At 41.1% G+C, this 27,411-nt stretch overlaps 1 protein-coding gene across 1 annotated transcript in view; it reads right to left on the bottom strand.

Annotated features, from left to right (window-relative positions):
* Positions 1 to 769: 769 nt before the first annotated feature.
* Positions 770 to 27,411, bottom strand: part of LOC125113258 (ATP-binding cassette sub-family C member 4-like) — a 125,009-nt gene continuing 98,367 nt past the window's right edge. Inside the window, exons 27-31 of the mRNA XM_047755822.1 lie at positions 25,150 to 25,239; positions 22,442 to 22,614; positions 21,637 to 21,742; positions 12,759 to 12,893; positions 770 to 1,714 (exon numbers count right to left, since the gene is read on the bottom strand). Of these exons, the coding sequence (XP_047611778.1) occupies positions 1,694 to 1,714; positions 12,759 to 12,893; positions 21,637 to 21,742; positions 22,442 to 22,614; positions 25,150 to 25,239 (525 nt within the window). The 3' untranslated portion in view covers positions 770 to 1,693. The remainder of the gene's footprint in view (positions 1,715 to 12,758; positions 12,894 to 21,636; positions 21,743 to 22,441; positions 22,615 to 25,149; positions 25,240 to 27,411) is intronic.

The raw sequence follows: 27,411 nt of genomic DNA on the forward strand, positions 1-27,411 counted from the left end.
AACATTATGCTTAGGAATAACATGTGGGTAAAAGATATAACTAATAATTAAATTAGAAATTAGAAAATACATAACACTATGGTTATTGACAAGTACCTAAACCTGTAGGGTGAAGCTAAAGTGGGTCTTAGAAAAAGTAGGCTTCATCTACTGACATTAGAAAAATAATTGATATTGTTTCCAATTTAAGAATTTTGAGAAAAAAATCTCTAAGGAAATGAAAAGTTGAAAGAAAGAATATTATGACTAACTAGAAATTTAAAAAAAAAACAAAGATCAATTAAGCAAAAAAACTGACTCTTGAAAATTAATAGGCAAAAGTCATGTAAGATTATTCTTAGAAAGAGAGAAGGCCCAAAGAAAATTAATAAGCCAAAATGAACACAATTATAGATGCTGCAGAGATTAAATGTATAAGATATTATGGTTAACTTTATACCAATCAAGCTCAAAATTCACAGGAAATAGATCCGCTCCTAGAGAAATAAAACTTACCAAAAATGAGTCTGTAAAAAAAACACACTGCAGAGTTCCATTCATGGCTCAGCAGTTAACAATCCTGACTAGGATCCACGAAGATGCAGGTTCAGTCCCTGGGCTCACTCAGTGGGTTACACATCTGGCATTGCATGAACTGTGGTGTAGGTCACAGACATGGCTTGGATCTGGCGTTGCTGGGGCTGTGGTGTAGGTTGGTGGCTGCAGCTCCAATTCAACCCCTCGCCTGGGAACTTTCATATGCCATGGGTGCAGGCCTTAAAAAAAGACAAAAAGAGACAAAAAGAAAAAAAAAACCGAATAGTACTAAGATAATTATCAAAAATTAACCAGATATTGATTGTTGCACAACACTGTGAATGCCATTAAGGCGGCTGAATTGTAGGCTTATTTGACGTTAAATACATTTTACCACAATAAAAGTGTAAAAAATAAAACCCTCCATCCAGAAGATGATCAGTCACATGCGTGTCCTTCATTATCAAATCCCTCTGGAGGATATTTTCTCTTCCTTCTCTTAGACCATATTAAGACTGTCCTCTATCTTAACCACAGGTCTTTTTATGTTTTGGAGGGGGGGGCACCTCTCTTCCATAATGTCACAAACTAAAGTATATATTTTTTGTTTTTCCTGTGCAGTATTTGGGTGGAATAATGGATCCTAGTTCTGTTAAAGGAAGAAATGAGTGAAAATGACAACTTTACACAGTCTTCAGGTGAACAGGAGCCCTGATATAACTGGAAAGTAGTAGGATGTAATTGGGGGAAGGGAGGAGCAGTAAAACACCTCTGGGACAACTCTGTCTTATAGCTTAGAAAATAAGCTTTGCTCTGGAGTCTCTCGAGGCACAAAACCTGAGAGACAGTTTTTATTGGTGGCCTGAGCCTCTGATTTGGATAAGAAAAAAAAGTGTAACATATAAATAAAAATAACAAATCATTTTTGTAAGAGCTTGCAATCACCAGGTGAAGGTGTAAGAAAAAAAAATAAACTAACATCCTGTATGTGTAAATATTTGTTGCTGGTATTAAAAAAAAGTAAAATACAGTTTATGCAATGCAAAAACTTGGAGGAATGCCTCTGGAGCACACCTGCCCTCATGGCAGGATCACAGTGCTGCCCCCATACTGTTCAGGCGGAGGCCCGTCCACTGGAAACGTTCAGAAACGTGTGGCTGTTGTGAGTAATTTCTGGCTATTTCCTTTCCATGTGCACCTGAGGGGAAAAAACACAGAAACAACATGTTTAAGGGTTTTAAAGTACTTGTCCCTAAGCCATTTCCACGTCCACCTCTTCATGTGAAGCAAGTCACAGCATGAGTGGAGGCACAATTTAAAACCCAGGGATGTATTGGTTCTAGGGAGGAAGTAGCCCCATTAAAACTCGTGTCACCTGCTGGGTCACTCAGTCATGAGACTGCAGATCTATCTTATAAAACCTGGCCCCAAGTACATTTGTGGGTCCTGTCCACAAAGCCATCATGGGAAATGATGGATTTTACACATGAAATAGAAAAGTGTCAAGACACCTACTTTCCTATCAGGTGTACTTTCTTTTTCTCTTGATGCTTCTTGCATAATTGCTACCCCACAAAGAGCGCTGAATATGAAATGCTATATATTCAAATGCCCCTTAAGTTAGGGAGAAAAATAGGAAATTCTTCAAGAATGCTGGAACCCCATTGGGTGAAATCAGAAGTTACTTTCATTGTAATGCAAGAAATGAAAAATAAGGCAGGGAGCCTAATTGCATTGAATCTCCTGCCTCCATTTTTTAAGGCAAGCCATATCCTGTGTGGTTATATATTTAGATACTCTCTAGGTAAAACTAAAAACAACCAAAAGAACAAATGGAAATACATTCACTATTTTCTGCTTGACGATCCTCCAAAAATCACCTTGTTCCATTCCCCATAACTCTTTCTCAAAGTAATTTTTTTTTTTGTCTTTTTGCCATTTCTAGGGCCGCTCCCGCGGCATGTGGAGGATCTCAGGCTAGGGGTCTAATCAGAGCTGTAGCCGCCAGCCTATGCCAGAGTCACAGCAACGTGGGATCTGAGCTGTGTCTGCGACCCACACCACAGCTCACGGCAACACAGGATCCTTAACCCACTGAGTGAGGCCAGGAATCGAACCCACAACCTCATGGTTCCTAGTCGGATTCGTTAACCACTGAGCCACAATGGGAACTCCTCAAAGTAATTTTTTATAAAGAAGTTTTAATTCTAGCGACTTTTAACCCAAATGGCCTTTGTTTCATGGTGTGAAATGTTTGACACCGAGACTGAAGATGAGCATCTTGTGTATAAAATCCTTGATTTGACCTTTCTCTTTCTCATGTGTTACCATGGTGTAGACAACACTCTGGCTGAGAGCACAAGTGCGAGAAGGCATCTCTTTCACAGGGCAGGTTGTGAAGGGGGTTGAGATGACTGAAAGCTTGTTAGCAGAGTCCTCGTGGATGGCCCGAGGCCGGGGTAAGGAAGCCCGGGCTCATCTCCCTCTCCTGGGGTCACTGCTGATCCTGGAAACATCACTTAAGCTCTCTCCACAGTGGGAGCCTCATTTGTGAAATGAGGCAATGACCTACCTCATAGGAACCAAGGGATGACTACAATCCACAGGCTGAAAACACACCAAGCTAAGTGTTGGGTGTGATTATGATGCTGCTCAGAGACGTGGCCCCTTAGTCCATGGAAAGTAGCAGCATCCCTTGCCTTGAATGATGAAAACAAAACTTCTGGGAGGCCCTTTGTGAATCTTCTGATTTTACCTTTAAAGAAGCCCAGAGTCTTAGCTGGACATATTGAACTCAGTGAACATGATAAACTGGGAGGCAGAAAGGTGGTTAAAAGATGCCTAACTCTTTCTAACCTGTGATTTTGAGAAATTACTTAGGTTCCTCTGCCTCAGTTTCTCCATCTGAGGGATAATACTGACAGCTCAGAATGGTTGTGAAGATTAAAAGAGAAAATGTCAACAACAACAACAAAGTTCAAATTCAGAATAAGCAGAATATAAGACCAATGGGTGGTGGGTTTCTTGGCCCTCCCCCCTCCTTCTCTTGGGCTTGGTTCATTACGGTTCTTCCAATGCAGGTTGAAACTAAGTCTAACTCTTAAAATCCAGCTAGTAGATAAAGCCACTGTCATAGAAATAGATCTTACTAAAAGCAAGAGAGCAAGAAAAATTCCCTGCATGAATAAAGGCCAGCACTTGGCTCAAGATATTGAGAATTCTGGCTCAAGACTCAGTCAGTTCATCCGCATGGCCCTAGTTCAATCCCAGGAACCCTCAACCTCCTCATCTTTAAAGCAGTCTAACTTTTGTGTATATACTGGCACATATATTATCAAGTTAAAAAGTACTGAATAGTAAGAGAGGATTTCTACTTGTAACTTAATGGAATAATGCATTTTCTCTCCCCTCATCCTTACAGAAATCACCCTAAAAAGGATAATTGGCAGATAAAAATTGAGCCCAATCATTGATGAAATCAGGAGTTATCTTAAATCCCAAATGATGAAATATCTGGACAGGCTGCCGTATGCAACTGGATCTAATGCGCTGTGGCAAGGCAGAGAGAGGGTGCTTAAGGGGAACAGATCTCAGCAATCACAGGAGAGCATGGTTCTCCAACTAAGGGGCAGATTCTAAGGTGCCAATTCTAGGAATCATGTACAATCATTATCTTTGCCCGAAGCACATACACCAGTGATGTCCTAGGAGAAGAGAGATTCTGAAATGCAAGCGGTATGAACCGCCCATCACTGCAGGCTAGGCAAGAATACAGGCTAAATGAATACGTGTTCTCAATTTCTCTCCCACATGCTGATGGACAAAGACAAACACACACCCTCTTCTATCTCTCTGTGCCATTAGGAGCTTATGTATTACAGAGAGCAAATTCCATTCAGCCTGAAATGATGCCCTAACCACAACTACCCACAAATATACGGTCTAGAAAAAACTCAATGCAAAGGCAAGTAGTAGGAAAAACAGTAACAAAAAAAGCAGTACAATATCTGTAACATACACAAATGAAAAGTGAGGAAAATGAACAAAATGAGCATGTGAGGGATGAAAAAATACTCACTTGACAAATGAAAATTACATACAAATATAATGCAATACAGTCAAAGAAAATGGAGAACAATCAACCTGTGAACAATAGACATTGGTGCACATGAAAACATGGTACAGCAACAGAAGATGATGAAACACGAGTTGATAGATGCCAAAGTGAAATGGAAGAGAAAAATGAAAATATCAAAGAAATGACAGTTCTGAAGGCCACACAAAGAAGATTAGTTACAGATAAAGAAATAATAGAGACATTGGAGGACAAGATGGAGAAAGAAAGCCACATCACTGTAAATTAATAAAAATTTTTAAAGAATAAAGGAGATAAAACAGACAGGACAGGCAACATATATATTACAGATATTTATACAGAGGAGACTCCCATCAAATAAAACAAATTCAAAGACATAACTCAAGTAAACTTCTCGAAATAAAACACTTGAATGTAGAGACCAGGAGTATGTGATGTCCTAGGAAAAACCAATGACCTTCAAAATAAAGAAAGAATCCTTTGTGCATCCAGGAGGAAAGATCAAGTTATTTGAAATCAGAGATGCAGCAGAAATATATTTCATACAATTGACCTTGATCAAAGTGGGGCTGAGTGGCTCTGACCCTCTAAATGGTCAAAAATTTGTGTATAACTTTACAGTCACTCCATATCCACACAGTCAAACAACTGTGGATCAGGTAGTATTACAGCACATAGTCACTGAAGAAAATCTGCATACAAATGGACCCATGCAGTTCAAACCTGTGCTGTTCAAAGGTTACCTATATGTACAATAAGTCAGGGATTCTAACTCCAAGGGACCCCCCCCCCCCTTTAAGATGACATAGAGCCTTGTTTTCAAACTTTTATTTGGGCTGCCATGCTCAACAGTAAATATGTTTAATTTTACATCGAGTCCCAGTACAGAGTCACCAGCTCTATCTATATTTATGTACCCTGAAAGGAATTCATGAAATATCTACTACTTCTAGGAAACACATATTGCTGTTTTTCGTCCATTCCCTTCTTTTCTATTGCATTTCTTAAAACTTGCTGGTCACCCCTGACTAAACAGATTTCATAGCCCCACTCATGACTTCCATACCACACAAAGTTTTAAAAAGGCTAAACTAGAGGACAAACTTTAGCCAACTAGAGGTGTAAAAAGTGTCCTTTAATAGAAGTAGGTAAAATAATAGAGATCTAAGTATTTTTTTTTGTCTTTTTTGTTGTTGTTGTTGTTGCTATTTCTTGGGCAGCTCCCGAGGCATATGGAGGTTCCCAGGCTAGGGGTTGAATCGGAGCTGTAGCCACCGGCCTACGCCAGAGCCACAGCAACGCGGGATCCGAGCCGCGTCTGCAACCTACACCACGCTCACGGCAACGCCGGATCGTTAACCCACTGAGCAAGGGCAGGGACCGAACCGGCAACCTCATGGTTCCTAGTCGGATTCGTTAACCACTGCGCCACGACGGGAACTCCAGGTCTAGGTATTTTTAAAGATTTGAAAGTAAACAGTGAAAGAAAAACTAAACATTTAGTAGAACGTAGAAAAGGAAAATAATGATGTTTATAATGTGGAGCCAATAATAAGGAAATAAAATATTTCTAGAAGAAATTGAAGCAACACACATAAAATAAAGTGCAAAAAAAAACCCCACAAAAATTACAGACTATAAATTAAAAAGTTTTTAAAAAACCTAAAAACTGAAAGCATAACACAATAGAACTAAGACAAAATATACCTACAAGGGCAAAGATTAAATCTCAGAGATAAACCTAACTACCTGTCACCAAAGGAGACACATCTACAACTGATATTAAAAGCCAGTCAAAGATATATCAAGCAAATAAAAACAGGGGACTCAATTTCAGTTTTGAACCACTCTGGATTCAGGGCCAGAGACATTAAATAAATTGAAGAAAGGAACTCTAAAGTAGTACAAATATGTAATTCATACTGCAAACCCAAGAAATGAGTATCTCAGACTGAAAAATCATAACATTAAAATTATCAAAACAAAAATGACAAGAATTACAATGTGAAACTTAATATAACTGAAGATTAATTCACCTCTCTCTGAGTTTAATTCATATCAAATGGACCAAAGTAAATAAAGATAGAGAAAACCTAAATAATGTAATTAATAAAAATCACTCTACAACCTCACACCATGCACAAAAATAAACTCAAAATGGCTGAAAGACTTAAATATAAGACAGGACACCATCAAACTCCTAGAAGAAAACATAGGCAAAACACTCTCTGACATCAACATCATGAATGTTTTCTCAGGTCAGTCTCCCAAAGCAATAGAAATTAGAGCAAAAATAAACCCATGGGACCTAATCAAACTGAAAAGCTTTGGCACAGCAAAGGAAACCCAAAAGAAAACAAAAAGACAACTTTCAGAATGGGAGAAAATAGTTTCAAATGATGCAACCGACAAGGGCTTAATCTCTAGAATATATAAACAACTTATACAACCCAACAGCAAAAAAGCCAATCAATCAATGGAAAAATGGGCAAAAGACCTGAACAGACATTTCTCCAAGGAAGATATACAGATGGCCAACAAACACATGAAAAAATGCTCAACATCGCTGATTATAAGAGAAATGCAAATCAAAACTACCACGAGATACCACCTCACACCAGCCATCATTAATAAATCCACAAAGAACAAGTGCTGGAGGGGCTGTGGAGAAAAGGGAACCCTCCCACACTGCTGGTGGGAATGTAAACTGGTACAGCCACTATGGAGAACAGTTTGGAGACACCTTAGAAATCTATACATAGAACTTCCATATGACCCCGCAATCCCACTCTTGGGCATCTATCCGGACAAAACTCTACTTAAAAGAGAAACATGCACCCGCATGTTCATTGCAGCACTCTTCACAATAGCCAGGACATGGAAACAACCCAAATGTCCACCAACAGATGATTGGATTCGGAAGATGTGGTCTATATACACAATGGAATACTACTCAGCCATAAAAAAGAATGACATCATGCCATTTGCAGCAACATGGATGGAACTAGAGACTCTCATACTGAGTGAAATGGGCCAGAAAGACAAAGACAAATACCATATGATATCACTTATAACTGGCATCTAATATCCAGCACAAATGAACATCTCCTCAGAAAAGAAAATCATGGACTTGGAGAAAAGACTTGTGGCTGCCTGATGGCAGGGGAAGGGAGTGGGAGGGATCGGGAGCTTGGGCTTATCAGACACAACTTAGAATGATTTACAAGGAGATCCTGCTGAATAGCATTGAGAACTTTGCCTAGATACTCATGTTGCAACAGAACAAAGGGTGGGGGAAAAAAATGTAATTGTAATGTATACATGTAAGGATAACTTGATCCCCTTGCTGTACAGTGGGAAGATAAAAAAAAAAAAAACTCTAATTAAAAATTAAACTCTATATCTTAAAAAGATAATAGTCCATCTGTTAAATGCCAAAGGAACATCCATAAAAATTACCCCATATACTAGACCACAAAAATATTAATAAACACTGTTTCTGGGTAGAACATTTTTTTTTATCACAAGGCAATGAAATGAGTGAAATGATGTATAAAATAGAAAACAAATATTTAGGAGTTCCCGTCGTGGTGCAGTGGTTAACGAATCCGACTAGGAACCATGAGGTGGCGGGTTCGGTCCCTGCCCTTGCTCAGTGGGTTAACGATCCGGCGTTGCCGTGAGCTGTGGTGTAGGTTGCAGACGTGGCTCAGATCCTGCGTTGCTGTGGCTCTGGCATAGGCTGGTGGCTACAGCTCCGATTCAACCCCTAGCCTGGGAACCTCCATATGCCTCGGGAGCGGCCCAAGAAATAGCAACAACAACAACAAAGACAAAAGACAAAAAAAAAAAGTCAAATAAATAAATAAATAAAAATAAAATGTTAAAAAAAAAGAAAACAAATATTTAAAAAATCTTCTAACTAGGACATTGGAAGGATCTCCTTCTCAAATAATTCTGGGGCTAAAGAGGAAGTGAAAACCAAAATTGCAGAATCGATAAGTAAAAACCTAACTAAGATAAAAGCACTACACACCAGAACCTATAGGTTATAGCTACAACACTATTCAGATAAAAGTTCTCAGACTTAAAAATATTTATATTAAAGAATAAGAAGGAATGAAATCAAATGCATTTAAGAAGTAGGAAGCAACAACAAAGTAAATCAAAGGAAGGGAGGAATTATTAAATATACAAAGCAGAAAGAGATAAATTATAAAGAAGAATACATGTTGTAAGCAAATTTCTTCTTTCTTTGGGGGAAAAAAACAATAAAACTGCAACAATTAATTAGAAGGGAAAATGAGGAACAGGAAATAGAGAAAGCCATAAATACTCTGTAGCCTTTCAAAAGAACGAGATAACTATGCACTGAGAAGGTCGAGGATATAATATTAAATGAGAACGGCAAGGCACAGCTATCATTTGTGCTTAGAAACAGGAAGGCCACACAGGCCCAAATTCTTCCTGATGCACAGAACATGTCAGCAGAACAAAGGTGCTGCCGGGGCTCCACTCCGGGGGAGGGGCTGTGTGGTGACTGGAATGGCAGAGTGATTTACTCTTTATCCATAGAAACCTATTTTTAAAAATAAAGTTTCTGAATTTGGTAGCATTAGATATATCATTTATTTAAAAACTGATGATTAAAATTACACTTTCATTATTAAGATTTTCTAAAGCTACTTAGAAGAACTGTGGGTACGTTTTATTATTATTGGGAGGTAAGGGCTCAATCTACAGCCTTTAAAGAAATGATCCCACTTTTACGCTGTATAAGGCTCTAATTCTCAAAGCACTGAAGCACATGCCCTCTCATCTGATCCCTGTAATGAAAGAGGGAAGAAGCCCGCAGGGCTGTAACCCCTGCTCTACACACAGGGGAGGACCCTGAGGCTCAGAGACCTTGGGGACATGAGGCCACGTGGCTGCTGAGTGGCTCCCCCACTATTCACACTGCCCCAGGCTCCTAGATCTAAGATGTTAGCATATCTTAACTTTAAGGTTATAGCTGGCGGTACCATGAATAGATAAAATGACACCTCTGCTACCCACTGGGAACAAAGAAACTTCAAAACTCCTCAATCAGGTCTGCTTTACTACAGAAGGAATCATCCTTTGTTATGGGCTGAACTGTGTCCCCTCCAATGGTACATGCTCAAGTCCTAAACCCCGACCCTGGTCCCTCAGAATATGAAAATATTTGGGGACAGGGACCTTACAGAAGGGATTAGTTACAATGAAGTCACATAGCTGGGGCCTGATCTAATCTGACAGGTGTCCTCATAAGAAGAAGAGTTTAGGACACAGGCACTCAGAGGGGAGCATGTGAAGACACAAGGAGAAGACGGCACCTACAAACCCAGGAGAGAGGCCTCAGGGGACACCGACCCTGCTGACACCCTGACCTCAGCCTCCAGCCTCCAGACAGTGAGGACATGAGTCTCCATTGTTTAAGTCACCTGTTCTGTGGTACTTTGTACGTCAGCCCCAGCGAACTAATGCACCTTTCAGCACAGAATCAAAAAGCACTTTCCTGACTATCTCCTGATCATCGAAATGTGTCAATGAGACAGACTCGGGTCACCTACACTAACATTTTCAGAGAAGCAACTACGTGGTCAGTAAACATGACTTGGAAGCACCTTTTCCCAGATGCTGAGTTTTCTTTTCAAATGAATGAATTCTGTTCTGTTAGAGTGAAAAGCTTGCTGACTTAGGCTACTCCTCCCAGTATGACAGGAGTGACATCAGAAGCTTGCACATTTACAGAGCTGACAATCTGATACTTGTTCTCCTAAGAGGGCAGAGCGTATACAGAAATAATGGCAGGAAGATATTCAATTGGGATGAGAATCGGGATGTGTATCTCCTTATGTCTTTCTGTAGAGGTGACCCGAGCCACTGGTAGGGCTGAAATCCAGGAGTGATGCTCTGCCACCCTGTGAACTTGGGTGACAATCCCTCCTTGGCTACCAGGTCAAAGGAGCAGCTTCTCAGACTCAGCACAGAACACAGTACCTAGGGCAGCACCACCACCCCCAGCAGGTCTGCTCTGTGCTCCCTGGACCAGCTCTGTGACCTTGGGGGAGCCTTTGACCTAATCTTGACCCAGTGGATGAGATGGGTTAAAAAAAGACTGTCATGAGGATTAAGTGAAATCACACATGTGAGAACTAAGTAAAACACATTATAAAGAACTACACCAAAGTAAATTACCATTAATATTGTAAAAGTAGGTACAAGATACTAGACCAGGAATCACAAGATTTCTAATTCTGTGACCTATGTCTGCTTTGTTTGTAGGTTACACTTGATTTAAAAAATTAATTGAATGAAAAGATTACTAATTCTCTGTCTGCTGCAAATTAATCTCATACCAGTTGTATCTATAGGGCTGTCTTCCTCCTTAGCGGCTTTAGTTTCCTCACTTGTAAAATCAGGGTGTTGAATCCTATTATCTTCTGTTCTTTGGCCCTATCTAAAATCCTGTGATCTATTTCTCATTGCTCAAGGTCTTGATAATAGATAATGATAACACATTTTTTAAATAAAGACTTTGACACAGAGGTAGGGGCACATCTCTTTGAGGTGAAATAACTAAGGTCAAAAGAATAAAAGGGTTTGGGAGATTCCAGGCTGTTCTGTGTTAGGTTATACAGGGAATCTCCTAAAGGATTATTGGGTCTCAGACAGGAAGCTCAGACTGGGAGACGAAAGCACTCTGTCCATTTCAGGCACAAATGAATATCGGGCTCCAAGGGCAGCTTCTCTGCATGTGCATACAGTGTGAGTATTTGTGGAAAGTCTTCAACTGTCCCTAACCCGAGGCTTGAACCAGTGAACTCTGTCAACTCCTCAGCCAGCTCTGTGACCCTGGGCGATCTCCTAGCCTATGAACAGTGGAAGGCACTGCTCGTCATGTCTTCATTTCTAAGGGGGAGAAATGAGGTGAAACCAGGACAGAGAGAACTCAGGTACATTTTAGATAAGTCATTCATACAAGAGCACTATGGACACTGGGCCATGTCTTTACAAGATATTTTAAATATTACACAAGTAATTTTATTCTACTTACAAGTGAAAATCTGTGAAATGCAAAAAAGTATGGAGAAGGAAAAATGCTCCCATCATTTAAGGCCCAGAGATAACGTTTGGATGAGAAGCCCCATCACATCCAGTTGGAACCTCCTCCTACCTGAGCCACGCATCTCAAGGGGCAAGGACACCAGACCCTCCTTCCCTCCCTCCCTCCTTCCATCAACCCCACTCTCACCTGGGTCCGGATAGAACTACAGGCAGCTTCATGGCAATGGCTAAGTCTCTGAAGCCAGATCTGAGTTATCACATCTGTAGGACAAGATACCACCACCTCGCCTCTGTTAGAGCGACACCACGTGGCCTGAGTGTTACTCGTGGAGCACCTTCCTCACACCGCCTACAGGGCTTAGAGCTCCCACACCCCTCAGCTCTGCAAAAAGGCTTTGTTAAACCCCCAAGCCCCAGACTACAGTGCTAAGGTTGTGTGAATTCCTGATGTGTCCTCATGACAACTGCACCTTCTAGAAGGTAGAGGAAGCTTAGGGAGGCAACATGACCAAATTCTAAACAACAAAGAATTAGGGAGACTTAGTATCATGTTGGAGTTTTCTTCACAAATTAGACAACAGAAGCAACCTACACCTTTCCCTGGTAGATCTTTAGACCCGAAATAGCCCAGATTTTCCCCTCAAACTCTCAAATTTCCTGGATGTTCCCTGACAGCACTTGCATCACAAATGGGCTTAGGACCAATCAGGATAAGACATAAAACGTCTGCAGAATGAGAGTGGTCTGTGCTGTGTGGGAATCCGAACCCACAGAGTCCAAAGTCATGGAAAGTCTAACCCGCAATCTCTCTCTTATGCACATGTGCGTGCACACGTGAGCACACACACATCCTGCCCCACCCCCACCTCTTCTGCAGATTCTCGGCAGACCTGCCTTCAACCTGCACCTTGTTGTTAAGGCCCAGCCATGAAGCTTCGTCTCTGGAGGCTCATAATTGCAAAGGGCACAGAGCGCTTGTTACCAGACCCCTCATGGAGATCCTGAAGAGTGAACCAGGGAAATGAACTTTAATTATACTTCTCTGCTTGGAGCTCACCTGTGTTGCTGTCTCAGTGAGGGCAGCGGCCTCGGCCTCCCCCAGGTGTTGCACCATCTTGTAAAATAGGCTGTTTCTATTTTGCAGCAATTTATACGGCCGACTGAATTCTACCTGTCTTCCTGAATCCAAAACCTAAAAATCAGTGGAAGGAAACCTATTATCAGACAATGTTTCCCAGTAACATAGTATAACTCAGACAATATTTTATTGCACATGGATATGTTCACTAATTGAAACTTAAAAGGAAGAAGAAGGGGCTCTTACTCTGCTTTCTACTTACTAGTGGCTTTGCTTCAGGGTGTTGGAGAGAAGAAAGAGTCTGAAACAATTGGCTCAAATGATACAGCTATAAACATAGTTCTGATGTTAAGTGGTACTGAGTTCTTCATTTAGGTCATTTTTAAACTAAATGTATTTTAACAGAAGATGCTGAAACTCTGAACAGAACATAGGTTGTTTTTCCATATTAAGTATTGCAGTTAATTCTGCCCCATGGTATTTAACCAGAAACATTAACAAAGTCTCTTACAGGCCACTTTCCTGTTAACCTTTTGTTTACCACAGTGAAGTATTGCTAAGGGAAATCTGCTCAAAAGATTGAAGAATAATTGAATCTGTCACAGTCACATAATAATTTAAATGTCCTCCAAGTGGGCATGCCAGTTTAGATGCCCTGGATGAGTAACTTAACTTAATCATAGTACAATGTAACATAACTACTCCTCCTGACGTTGAAATTAAGAAAACAATGCAGTTTTAAAACACAGGTCTCCACACCTCTTTGGTCAATTAATCTATGAGAGAGCAGGCAAGACTAGATAATGGATAAAAGACAGTCTCTTCAGCAAGTGGCACTGGGAGAGCTGAACAGCTACGTGGAAATCAAGGAAACTAGAACACACCTTCACATCATATACAAAAATAAACTCAGATGGTGTAAGAGAGAACATAGGCAAAATATTCTTGGACATAAATTTTAGCAGTATTTATTTATATTAGTCTCCTAAAGTAAAATAAATAAAAGCAAAAATAAACAAATGGGACCTAATCAAGCTTAAAAACTTTTGCACAGCAAAGGAAACCATCAACAAAATGAAAAGACATTCTAAGGAATGTGATAAAATATTTTCAATGATGTGACAAACAAGGGGTTAATATCCCAAATACAAAAACACCTCATATAACTCATTTTCCAAAAAAAGAGGCAACCCAATAAAAAAAATGGGCAGAAGTTCTAAAGAGACATTTCTCCAAAGAAGACACAGAGGTGACCAACAGGCACATGAAAAGATGCTCAACATCACTAAATCTTAGAGAAATGCTAATCTAAGCAATAATGAGGTATCACTTCCCCAATCACCAAAGCCTACAAGTAATAAGTGCTGGGGAAGGTATGGAGAAAAGGGAACCCTCCTAGACTGTTAGTGGGAATGTAAACTGGAGCTATCATTTTGGAAAACAGTATGACGTTTCCTTAAAAAGTTTAAAATAGACCTTCCATATGATCCAGCAATCTCACTCCTGGGCATAAATCCAGAAAAGATGAAACCCCTAATTCAGAAAGATACACACACCCCAAAGTTCACAGCAGCATTCTCTACAAAAGCCAAGAGTTGGAAACAACCCAAGTGTCCATCAACATATGACAAGTTTAAGAAGAAGGGGTACATATATACAATGGATACTTCTCATCCATAAAAAAGGATGAAATAGTGCCATTTGCATCAACGTGGATGGACCTAGAGAGTATCATACTAAGTGAAGTGAGTCAGAAAAAGACAAAATATGGTATCACTTACATATGGAATCTAAAAAATAATAAAATACAAAGGAATCTATATTCGAAACAGACTCACAGACATAGAAACCAAACTTAGGGTTACCAAAAGGGAAAGGGAGGGGTTATAAATGAGGACGATAGGATCAAGAGACACAAACTACTACACATAAAAATTAGCAAAAAGGATTTCTATATAACACAGGGAACTATATCCAATACCCTGTAATAACCTATAATGGAAAATATTCTAAAAAATATGTATAGCAATTACTTTGCTGTATACCTGAAACTAACACAATACTGTAAATCAACTGTACTTCGATTTTTAAAAAACAGTAAATAACACGTGGCTAAAACACATCTGAAGAAACCAAGGAAATTTTCACTAATTCTGTATTGATGCAGCACACATTTACTGCATATTTAACTGCATTGATGGCATTATCCCAGAAGTGTGGAAGCAGCAGACACAGCCCCTGCCTTCAGGGAGCCTGTACTGAAAGGAGAAGAAAACCCTCAAGTGTTTATGATGCAAGAAAAAAAGCACGACAAGGAGCAGGTTAGTAGTAGATGAGGTGACTTCGGGTCACAGGTTCAGAGGACAACCTTCAAGGAGGACAGAGGGCAGGGAAGTGGGCCTTGAAGAATGGATAGACGTGGACATGCAGACACGGGGCGGGTGGGTGGACAGTGGTCTTTCCAGACACAGGGAACCGCATGAGCCAGGAGAGCTGGAGGCAAGTCTGGCAGCTTTTTAAGGGCAGGGTGTACTGTTTCCTTGTTCACTGCTGCATCTCAGGGCCCTGACATTGTACATGACAGGTAAGAGGCACAGAGTACAGGCCGCCTGAAAGGCAAATACAAAGGAAATGAAGTTCAGGGCATGGCTGGCTGACCTCCCAATGGTGCAGCCTGGCAAGATTGTAGGGTGAGACCAAGGGGGGAACCAGTCCAGCTGGCCTGGGAGACAGCTCAGGCAGTGGGATGCAGGGGTTCCAGGACGAGGGATGTGGACGGGGAGGACCACAGGTTGATGGCCACGGGCCAGAGGGAGAGTGGGAGGAAACTGAGGGAGAGAAAAACCAGGGTTGAGGATGGAGGCTTGAAACTCACTGATGGTCAAATACTGGAAAAGAGAGAGAAGAGAAGGTGCAGTCCGAGGGGAGGGGGAGCTGAAAGGAGCAGGAGGGCAGCGCCCCAAGGCTCAGGTCAGGGGCTCCAGGAGCTGGGATGGGGCCCTGACTGAAAAAAGGCCTAGAATAGAATTTTACCCACTTGACCTTTACGTTTACCGGTTTGACCAAAGATTCTAGATATTTCAGAAGGAATAAACAGAAAGTTTATTTTACAGAAAAAGTTTTACAGAAAAATTAGTGTAAACTTGATTTTTTAGTTTAATATCCTTTTATATCTATAAGAAATGACTCCTGTAATCTCCCCCAATGTCCCCACTCTTCCTGTAACCCAAGTTAAACTATAAACTAACCACACATTCAAGGGGGTGCGATAACAACCCCTCAACCCCAGGCTCTCTCCAGGAATGCCAGCCTCACATTGCTCACCACCCTCTGGAAGGTTAAAGAAAATACAGTATATGAGATGAGTCAGTCAGTTACACAAGCTCAGTGAAGAGTATTTATCAGACCTGTGTATCTGCAGATATTCCAGGTAACTGCCCCAGACATAAACATCTAAGGGACCCACTGCAAACTAGTTTGCTCCAATGACACTGGCAGGATGCCATCAGTGACAATGGGGTGGCTGCAGGGAGGGGTGGGGGCAGGACAGGGTGGAGGAAAAGCCAACAATAGGAAAGAGATGCTGGGAACAGCTTTCAATATGGGGACATACAGTGAAGGGAGACCCCACTTAGTGACAAGCAGAGAGAGGGAGGGGAAGGTATGAGTGTCAGGCCTCTGTCTCTGGCTGCCAGGTGACACGGGGACAGTTATCCAACCTTGGATGGTAGATCCATCACTGGTAAAGTGGGTGCCTATGACTTTCTCAGTGACTGGACAATGTAGCAAGTATTAAGGCAAGACCTTTCTGAGGTCCTGAACAACGAAACCCTCTTCTCAGCTGGGGAATGAGTGGATGGCAAGGCCATGGTGACTTCCATGCTGCTCTCCCAGAGCTGCTGCTTTTACATGGAAGCCCCCCCATAAAGGATTTCCTCTCCCAGATTGTGCTTCTGCCTCCAGGTGAATTATCTTCCCTCTGAAAACTGGAATGACATCTCTTGGTATGTTTTTAAAGAGCTTTTCTCTTCTAAATGTTTTAACTGCAGCCAGTAGGCTTATGAAAGAAACGTTCCATGAAGGTGAAATATAGAATTTAAAGAAAACTCTAGTTAGGTGTGGGCTGTTTTTGTGCTTTTCAGGTGGGTATGTTACAACAGTTTCTGGTTTTCATTTCACTGGGAAAAACTTCCAAGAAGAGGCTTGCCCTGAGGAAGAAGGAAAAGGACATAAAACCACAAGACTGCCTGTAGACAGAAGAGGTGGAACCTGAGCTTCCTGGCCCTGGTTCGGGTCCTTCATTTCCAAAGAATCCTCGAACTGCTGGTAGTGAAAATGCTGAACACAGGCAGCAACAGAGTTGGAGCAACAGCAGATTTTCACCTGCTTCCTGTGCTCACACTACCAGGGAGAATCTGGGGGGTGGGGGGTGCTTATGAAGACAGGAGTGTGCAGGGATCGGAGGAAAAGCTGTACCAACGGCTGAAGAGAGAACAGACCACAAGCGACCAGGTGGTCCTAAAAACTACAAGAAGCAGCCTTCAATGCGGGGACAGTGGTAACTATTAGGAAAGAGAGGATTTCTAATGTGTCTTGTTCTCCTGTTTAGTGATACCGGAGTAAATAAGGAAGATTAAATTATGTGTCATTATGACTACACCATGTTTAATAAAGGTGAAATTGAGAGAACATCTTTGTAAAATAGAATTCTAACTCACCCATCAATGGTGTGTCATGAAGCAAAACTGAATGAATCCCTTTGGAGAGCCAACACATAAAGCTACCTACCAGGTCACGGTTGTTTACCAACCAGACTTCTCTTTGATTTACTTACAGTAAACAAAAGCACGTCACCCATCTTCCTGAAGAATAGTCACCAGTGCAGGAAAATGTAGTAATTACAGCTTAAGCACTTGCAGTGACTGGACTTTAAGGTGACAACACTGATGGTTATGCCCTTCATCAGCGTCCATCACTCCCCAGCCACTCCCCCTAACCCAGAGGCTGGCTGCCTGCCCTCTGCAGCATTAAGCTTTGCAGCTGATGGACTTGTCTTTATGTCCTTAAACCTTTCGGAAGAGACAATCACCTGCTTTCTGGAAAGGAAACAGGTACAGGCATCGCTCAGAGACATTGCAGGTTCAGTTCCAGAACACCACAATGAAGGGACCATTGTAATAAAGTGAGTCACATGATTCTCTGGTGTCCCAGGGCACAGAGAAGTTATGTTTACATTCTACGGTAGCCTATCAAGTGGGAACTGGAATTGAGTCTTAAAAAACAATGTATAGACCTTAACATAAAAATAATTTATTGCTAAGAAATGGTAGCCATCATTGGAGCCTTCGGCAAGCCATAGTAAAAACATCAGAGATCAGTGACCACAGATCAGCATGCAAATATAATGATGGTGGAAAAGTTTTTGAAAGACTGTGAAGAGTATCAAAATGTGACAGACACAGAGACATGGAGTGAGCAAGTGCTGTTGGAAAAATGGCACCCACAGACTGGTCTGACTTCACGTTGCGACAAACCTTCAATTTTTAAAAACAAATGCAGTATCCACAATAAAATAAAGTGTGCCTATATTTTTTTAAGCAAGCAAGAGAAAATTGCCTCAAAAATCACAGGTTGAGAGAGCATTATTTATGGTATTTTTGCTGAATTGAAAGCCAGTTGGTAACCAGAAGCTCCAGAACAAAATTTACAGTTTACACTTGGGGTGCATGAAGCACACAGGACAGCTCCTCCGCTGTGAACCTAGGGCATCCCTGTCTCTTGAGTGTCCTGAGATCTAATCCTGCCACTCCCACCAAGGAAGTCAGCAGCTACACTGCCTCGGACGAAGATGTAACAAGTGGCCAAGTTTACATCTCCTGGTGGGACCTCCCTGTGACATCACTGATGGCCTGGGAGCCCAACACTGAAGGTCTCCCAACACAAGAGAGGGAAGGGCAGCTCCACAGTGACGGGCACGGTCACCACAGAAAACAAGGTCTATCATCGCAAAAGTGACAGGCTCCGAAGGGAATCCTTGCATTTCCCTTCTCCCTCCTTCTTCCCCCTTCACCCCCATGCTCAGGCCCCACCCCCAGAATCCGGCATCCACTCCTCTCTCTGCCCTCAGATCTCACGTTCAATCCATCACATAGTCCCCTTGGATCCACCTCAATATCTACCCCAAATCCAACCATCTCACCATCTCCACTGCCAGCACCTTCATCTAAGCCACCAACAGTCATGAGAGGGCACAACTGTAAGAGAATGAACACATCATCTGGAGAACTGTAGACCACCAGCGTGGTTTTAGCTCTAAAGGAGAGAGGGAGAGCAGAGTGGGACACAACTAGAAAGGTGAGGAGGGGCCGGGCTATAAATCGCTTTGTAAACCATGTTAAGGATTTTTTCCAAGTCACTGACCAAGAGAGAAAACTCTGAGTTCATAGAAATTTACCAAGAGGTACTGATGAGTAAAGCATTAAATAAACGGATGTATTTGATTTGGTCTCAAAGCTGACTGGTTACAGGGATACAGGTGTTCACATCTGTGCATGAAGTGCTGATGGATAAGACCTAGGAGTGACCAGCTGACACATCTGCCAAGTCCTATCCTTCCTCACTGTTGTCCTAACCGATCATATATTCTGAGGTGACAGTATTTGTAAGAATTAGATACAACAAAAGGAACCAGCTACTGTCAATGCCGTAATACCAAAAATATATCTTCAGGGTACATTCAGGAGCAAAGAGTTTATTTGAATGGACACCTAACTGAGCTCAAGATCAAGCTATCTTTCTGCTGCTGCCTCTAAAGCCTAACAATGGGCTTTAAACAGGTAAATTTCCCAGCATCATTTATTTACTGTGGAAGAAGGATATTTTGGGGGACTGTCTGGGAAATACAATGCTGAGAGTTAAGAACAACAAAGTGAGAGATAAAGTAAAAATAAAAGGTTACCTTTCCAATTAGCATTCAAGAACACAAAAGGGGGGACTAAAAATGCCTGTCGCTGAACAAATTTCTGGAATTGAGTCACTGTCCTACACTCACAGAATGTCACCCAGTCCCTCACAAAAGTCTGCAGGTAGGTCCCGCTTCCTGCGACGTTCTAGCCCAGATGACCGACCAACTGCTTGGAGCCTAGAGCAGCCCTAGGCTCCTGGTTGGGGAGCCCCACTCCTGTTGTCTCACCCCCAGAGCTCACCCCTGTACACGTCTAGCTCGGGAGTGAGGCTAGAGGCCCTGCCTCAATGCTGACAGTCTGGTATCTTCCCAATGCCCACTGATGAGCCCATCTGACAATGCCTGGGAGGTAGGGTGGAGGGGATATTCCAGAAACTGCCCAAGATGTCAAAAGAGACAGCTCCATTTGCACTGAACAGAAGGAATTTTGGGTATTACTGACCGTTCATGTGGACCAATAAAATCACAGGTTAATTCCATCTGCGGCCTCTTATGCACGTGCAGACTTTCTTTATCTATTTACTTCATCCCTAAGCAGCATCCCTGGACCTGTGGTATCTCCCAATGATAGTTACTTAGCATCCTTAAGATGAGTGAAATCAACTCATTGTCACAGGCTAGGGGTTAACCTTAAAATACTTTGCATTCCTGTGGGATTATATGCAGCCAAAGGTTTTTCCTTTCAGGGATGATTTCCTTATCATTTTATAAAGTCACACCCTAACATATATTGAAACTCAGCAAAAACAGAGGGAAAGAACAAAGAAAGAGAGAAGATTAAAAAAGAAAGAGTAAAGGAATAAAGGGAGGAAGGAAGGAAATAGAGCTAAGGAAGGAAATATTAAAAGAACCAATCACACCTGAAAGGAAGACACTAGACAGACACCCACAGACCAAGCCTGGAGCCTGATGTGTGTGCAGAGTCTAGATCTGCTGTGTAAGACACTTGCTGGGTGTTTCTCTACAGGCTCTCAGCTCCCCATCTCCCTTCTTTCTACCCTCTCATCTGTGATGCAGAGGCTGGGTCTCTGCAAATCTCATTTCAGAGGCTCTGTGACCTGCTCCCCTTTGGGAGGTTCTGCCACTAGGGGGCACTAGAGTGAGACCAAGGGTGGGACTCAGAGCTAATGGTCTCCCTGGTCTCTGCTCCTCCTGCAGCATCACCTCAGCAGTGATGACTGCTCCCAGCTCCCAGCTCTCTCAGCACAGGGAGAACCTGCCTCCTCGGGCTCCCTCACAGACATGACCAGCAGCTGGACGGGGACTTGGAGGATTTAGCGCTGACTCTTTAGAGCCTCTCCTCTCGGTTCTTAGGTCTGGACATCTGTCCTAGGACATGGGAGTTGGTTCCTAAAATTCTTATCCCAGTGTTTCTTTCATTTTTCTATCCCTCAAAGTCCTACGTAACAAATTTCCTATATTAAATCCCTTCTGTTGAACTACTTTGTTTTTCTCACTAGGCCATTTCTTCTCATGGACTCCCCTCTGACAGCAACAGCTGAGAAATTCTGGAACCCTAGCCAACCTCCTCGGGGCAGTCTAAATGAGAGGCTAATTTTCTGGATGAAGGGAATCCAAAGATGCTGAAACAACTGTAACACAGCAAAGTGACTGTGTCCCACCATCTGAAATACGAAGCCATTACATGGATTTTGAATATTTTCATGGTTAGCCTTAAAAAAGTGATAATTCAAACAAATTTTTAATATGAAAATATTCAAAAGCACATTCAGAAAGCAGAGTAAGTACCTGAGTTAATGTCAGGAATGAGAAGAGAAACTAAGAGAAAATTAAATTACTGGAGGTTCCTATCATATTTTACAAGGAAGGATGATGAGTTAAAAAATTGAACAGAAATGGAAACAACTGAAATTCCACAGATGAGGCCCTTACCATTACAGATTCGCTGTCAATAACAGTTCTCAACCTGTTTGTGATGGTTAACACAATGGACTGGACAAATTTCTCACGGACTTTTTTCTTAATTAACTCATCAGTTCTGGAATCAAAGAAGTTGATTTAGTTCAGTAAAGATATGAAAAGCAGACAAAAGACTTAAAAATCATATGATATTTTCAGACTGTTTTTAAAAAATAATACTCTAAGACACAATCTTTTTCCTGAAAAACTATTAAAAATTCCCTTAGAAATTTATTATTTTTCATAAAACAGTGGGAAATAGTCTTCCCTTGAAATTACTTGAAACCATCAGGAGCTAAACTCGGAAATCTCTCTTAGGCTGCTTCATAACAATACAAATACTATATAACCCATTTCGGTTTCTCCTTTTGTTTTCTAGGATTAATGATAACAAGAGATATCTTTTAGTTGGATAAAATTATTAGAAACATTTCTCAGCATCACAAAAGATCTCCCATTTACCACATTTAAAATTTGGATTCCAGGAGTTCCCGTCGTGGCGCAGTGGTTAACGAATCCGACTGGGAACCATGAGGTTGTGGGTTCGGTCCCTGCCCTTGCTCAGTGGGTTAAGGATCCGACATTGCCGTGAGCTGTGGTATAGTTGCAAACGCAGCTCAGATCTGGTGTTGCTATGGCTGTGGTGTAGGCCAACAGCTACAGCTCCAATTGGACCTCTACCCTGGGAACATCCATATGCCACAAGGGAGGCCATAGAAATAGAAAAGACCAAGAAAAAAAAAATTGGATTCCAGGTTTCATGGATCCCAGCTCCTACCTTGGATCCACATTGGATGTGGCTTTGTCAATAATCAATATCTGATTTTTCCTGAGAATAGCCCTGGCAAAGGACACCAGCTGTCTCTGTCCAGCACTCAAGTTTGATCCAGATTCTGCTAATTCAGTATTCAGTCTCCCAGGGAGACCTTCAACGGCTTCTTTAAGCTGAACCTGTGGATACAGAAAGAATGACATTTTCCTCAACAAACTGCTACTGAAGTAGACAAGCCTCTTAGACATTCGCGCTCTGAGGGCCTCAGGACTTCCTACATATCTTACATGTGCAGCCAGGTGATGGGGGGAGCTCCTGCCAGTGAGCGATCACTGAGAAAGATGCTAGAGTCAGTATAGGACAGAAGGAATTCCTGGAGAAACACAATGATGGGGTGATTTCTCACTCAAAGAGACATCACTGTGGTAACAGGGTCAATTCCAGAAGCATACATAGAAACCACACACTTTGTGAAGTAAACTCAGGTTTATTTCTGTTTACATAAAGTTCCAAATGCATTTTAAAAAGGCAGTATTATCCTCTACCACTTCCACGACCTCATCATTATTAGAATTCAGAAGCCACTAAATTTTATTTTAATTTTGGCTCCTACAGATGAATTTAAGTATAAGTTTAGGCCAAGTTCTACAGTAGTTTTTTTTTAATTTTTTTTTCTTTTTACTACAGCCCCTGCAGCATATGGAAGTTCTCAGGCTGGGGCCAAATCAGAGCTATAGCTGGGTATCTACACCACAGCCACAGCAACACCATATCCGAGCTGCACCTGTGACGTAAGTTGCAGCTTGTATCAACACTGGATACCTAACGCACTGAGTGAGGCCAGGGATCAAATCCACATCCTCACAGAGATAACGTCCAGTTTTTAACCTGCTGAGCTACAATGGGAACTCCAAGACAGTTTTTAAAAGAATTTGTCTCCTAATTAACATATCCTCTCTGTCCATGGAAAAATGTATTCTAAAATTCTAGAGTAAATTTACTACCTAAGAATCTGTGAAGAGAGATCTCAAGCTGGGAAACAAATAGAAAAATGGCTCAGCACGTAATGAATCCAACTAGTATCCATGAGGATTCAGGTTTGATCACTGGCCCTGCCCAGTGGAGTAAAGATCTGGCGTTGCCTGAGCTGTGGTGTAGGATGCAGGGGCAGCTTGGATCTGGTGTTGCTGTGGCTGTGGTGTAGACTAACAGCTGTAGCTCAGATTCTACCCCTGGCCTGGGAATTTCCACATGCCCTGGGAGCGGCCCGAAAGAAAGAAAGAAAGATGATTTACCAGTATTTCCAGGTTTTTTTCTTTTTTGTTTTTTTAAGGTATCACAATTTTACCATTAAATCTACCCTGTGATTTCAGGATCAGTGTATCATCCTATTTTTCTTTATATTTGATAATTAACTGCTCTCCTTACCTTTCTCTTCCAGAATTTCAGTGTAGAAAGACTCACAAACTTAAATGAAATATGAGAGGTACAATGTCTTTCAAGTCAGAGAAGATGAAGTAATTGTCTCGATTTAGGAGAATAAAAGCCTCACAGGTGCTTGAATGCAGGGTGAGTGTGTAAAGAATGACTGCTGACATGCCCTCAGGAACCAGAATCACTGGCAGGAAATTGTGAGGCCTCCAAATCCACCCACAGACTTCAGAGCTATCCCTAGAAGGGTGACACTAAATGCCAAATGCACCAGTTCAAAATAAGAATGTGAACAGTCACATGAATTTGTATTTTAAAAAAATTTTAAGAGGTAAGCCACTCTCTGAAATAATGAGATTGCCAAACATTTAGTACCTTTTTATTAAGTGCTTCTTTTTAAGAGCAAAAAACTGAGCTAGGTACTCTGGGAAATCAGAAGCCTATCTACAGTTCAGAAGTCTAGATAGAGCTTCAGCCATCATAGAATCAATTTGCAAAACTAGGGTGAATACACTAAATAATCTGTATCAAAATATGAGAAAAAAGGATGGATATATGTATATGAGAAAAAAGGATGGATATATGTATATGTAAAAAAAAATTTTTTTAAGTCAAAATCCTTTTCATGCAAAGGTAAGGAAATTCAAAGTAGCCCAAAGGGACCCAAGACACATTCAACAGAAAATTCTCTAGAAGTGAATCTTTGCATATAAAAATTGAGCAAAAGATCCGGGTTCTGTTACCTGTATTCATGCTGCAGCAGCAAAATGATATGATTGACAAAAAAAATTATCCTCACATCCCAATTGTATAATTTACCTCTATAAACACTGATAAAACTTAATAGCTTTTCATTGGTATGATCTCATTTATCTTTCAGTTAATAGTGAAAAAACTACTATTGTCTCCACTTAGTAGATGTTCCCTAAGACCTGAGGAATAAAATGAACACTGCAGGATAATTAACGTAATTACTTCACTAGGTCACTTGGTCACTTGGCCATAATTATAACTTCTAGTTTACTGCTTTGCTGAGGACAAGATAATGTCTCTGGTTACACTCAGTTCTGGGAATAAAGATAAAATGAAAACATAAGGCATTATCTTAGTTTTCATCACCATCGATACACATATTTCCATTTACAGGTGTACCCATGTCACCAGTGGTCTCCTAGGAGGTAAATAAAGTCAGTTAAACTCATAAGTCAGTTAAACTTAATTACTGCAGTGCTACCAATGTACATATACTTATACTAACAAGTTAATTACATTTGATAAATTACCTCTTCTAAGGCATTCCACAGTTCCTCATCCGTATGCTCATTAAAGGGATCCAGATTTTTCTTCATTGTTCCAGTGAATAAAACAGGTTCCTAAATACCCCAAAATAGTGAATATTATTAACTACACTTTTTATCATGTTCAAATGATTACAGAAACAGAATTAAAATACAGAAAAAGCAAAATTTATCATAATGATTAATAATATGGTTGAAAATGCTTATTTATAAAACAATATCTCTCAATTTTCCACTGTACAAAGTAGGCTCTAAAATATCTTGCAGACAACTGGTCACCAAAAAAGAAAGTGTCGAAATGTGTCATCTTAAGAAAAAACTGAAGAGAAAGGAATAGCGTATGGCCTGGAGCTAAAAGCTGGACTCCTTCAAATGGCAAACTACAGTCTCACCCTGGGAGTGGATGCACTGCCCGGAGCTCTTCCCAACTGGGACTTCAGCTTGCTGTTCACGGGACTCCCCAATGCTGCCTGGATCTGGATGTAGTGTTTCCCCAGTTCGGTGACGTATGAATCTCTATCTCCTACTATTACGTCTTAACCAGTGTGCTGGAGTCTTTTGTTAATGACAGCTGCTTTGCTGGTTCAAGAGAACAGGCCAGGGACCCCATTTAAAGTTCAATCACCTGCTTCATAATCGGGGCCTCTCTCTACTGTCACCTCCCTCACCTTCTTCTCTTCAGGAAACTCCTTGAAAGGGATAAGGCTCTGCAAAGACTGGGGACTAGAGTGAGATTCTTTGCAGAAAGAGGAGTCCCTCCTCCTGAGCCCCTGCCAGACGCCTGCAGCTGCTTCAGGCTGAGCTGTGATCAGAGCCCTCAGACACGCGGCAGGCCTTAAGGATGTTCTGCTCATTAGCATCAAACCTCTTCTGGTGGTCATAGAAAGAAAAAAAATGAAGTTTATGCATTTCCCACAGCAATAAGGGCTCCCACTTAAGTCTATACTAACAATCTGAAAGGATATATTGGGCAATTACAAGTATTTATTTAGCAGTTTTAGAGGGAAGAGCATACGTTAATAAATATTTATGTGCTACATTTATGCTTTTTTTTTTCCTGCTGTACAGCATGGTGACCCAGTTACACATACATGTATATATTCTTTTTCCTCACATTATCATGTTCCATCATAGGTGACTAGACATAGTTCACAGGGCTACACAGCAAGATCTCATTGCTAATCCATTCCAAAGGCAACAGTCTGCATCTATTAACCCCAAGCTCCCAGTCCATCCCTCCCTTCCCTCTTGGCAACCACAAGTCTTTTCTGCAAGTCCATGATTTTCTTTTCTGCAGAAAGATTCCTTTATGCCATATATTAGATTCCAGATATAAGTGATATGTTTCAAAATCAGTAAATTTCAATAAAAAGTTGAAGGAAAAGAATGATTTATTGCAACATGAACTGATTAAAGCTGTATGTTTCCCTAAAGCCAGCAGGCAACTTGGAAACAATGTCTATTTTATTTTGTTTTGTTTTATATTATTTTATTTTATTTATTTATTTTATTTTGCCTTTTAGGGCAAAACAGTGTCTATTTTAATATGCCAATGTATTTTATGGACAGTGTTCATTTTGGTTTATACTTTCATCACTTGCCAATAAGAATCCATTGTTATCTTCAAAAGGTAATCAAAGTACTTACAGACATACACTGCAAGGGCAGGTAAGGGTCAAATTAATGATCATTTCTGACAGATATTATTTAAATTACTTACCTCTAAGCAATGAAGTTAATAAACTAATTGTATAAATATCCGCAGGCAGAACACGCAGTGTAGACAGACATTTATAGTAGGACACACGACCTTCACCCAAGTACCCAAAAAATTTATTGGCCCACACATATTTTTTCTGAAGGTACACAATTAAACTGTATTTACTAAGAGTTAGCTGGCACAGCAAGTCAGGAAAACAATGCTCTTGTTCAACGTAAAATAGTAAGTGGGACATTAGTTTCCAAACTGTTTTGGAACGTCCCTTGTGGTACAGTGGGTTGAGGATCCAGCATTGCCATGGCTGTGGCACAGGCCACAACTGCTATGCAGGTTCAATACTTTTAAAATGTAATCCTTTGTATGGATTGGGAGGTTGAGATTGGCATATACACACCACTATATACTAAGTCGACTGGTACAAGGACCTACTCTGTATCTTGAGGAAATCTATTCAATATTCTGTGATAGCCCGTATGGGGATAGAATCTGGAGAAGAATGTATGTATGTATATATATACATGGCTGAT

This window comes from Phacochoerus africanus, chromosome 13, assembly GCF_016906955.1.
Source record: "Phacochoerus africanus isolate WHEZ1 chromosome 13, ROS_Pafr_v1, whole genome shotgun sequence".
Lineage (NCBI taxonomy): Eukaryota > Metazoa > Chordata > Mammalia > Artiodactyla > Suidae > Phacochoerus > Phacochoerus africanus.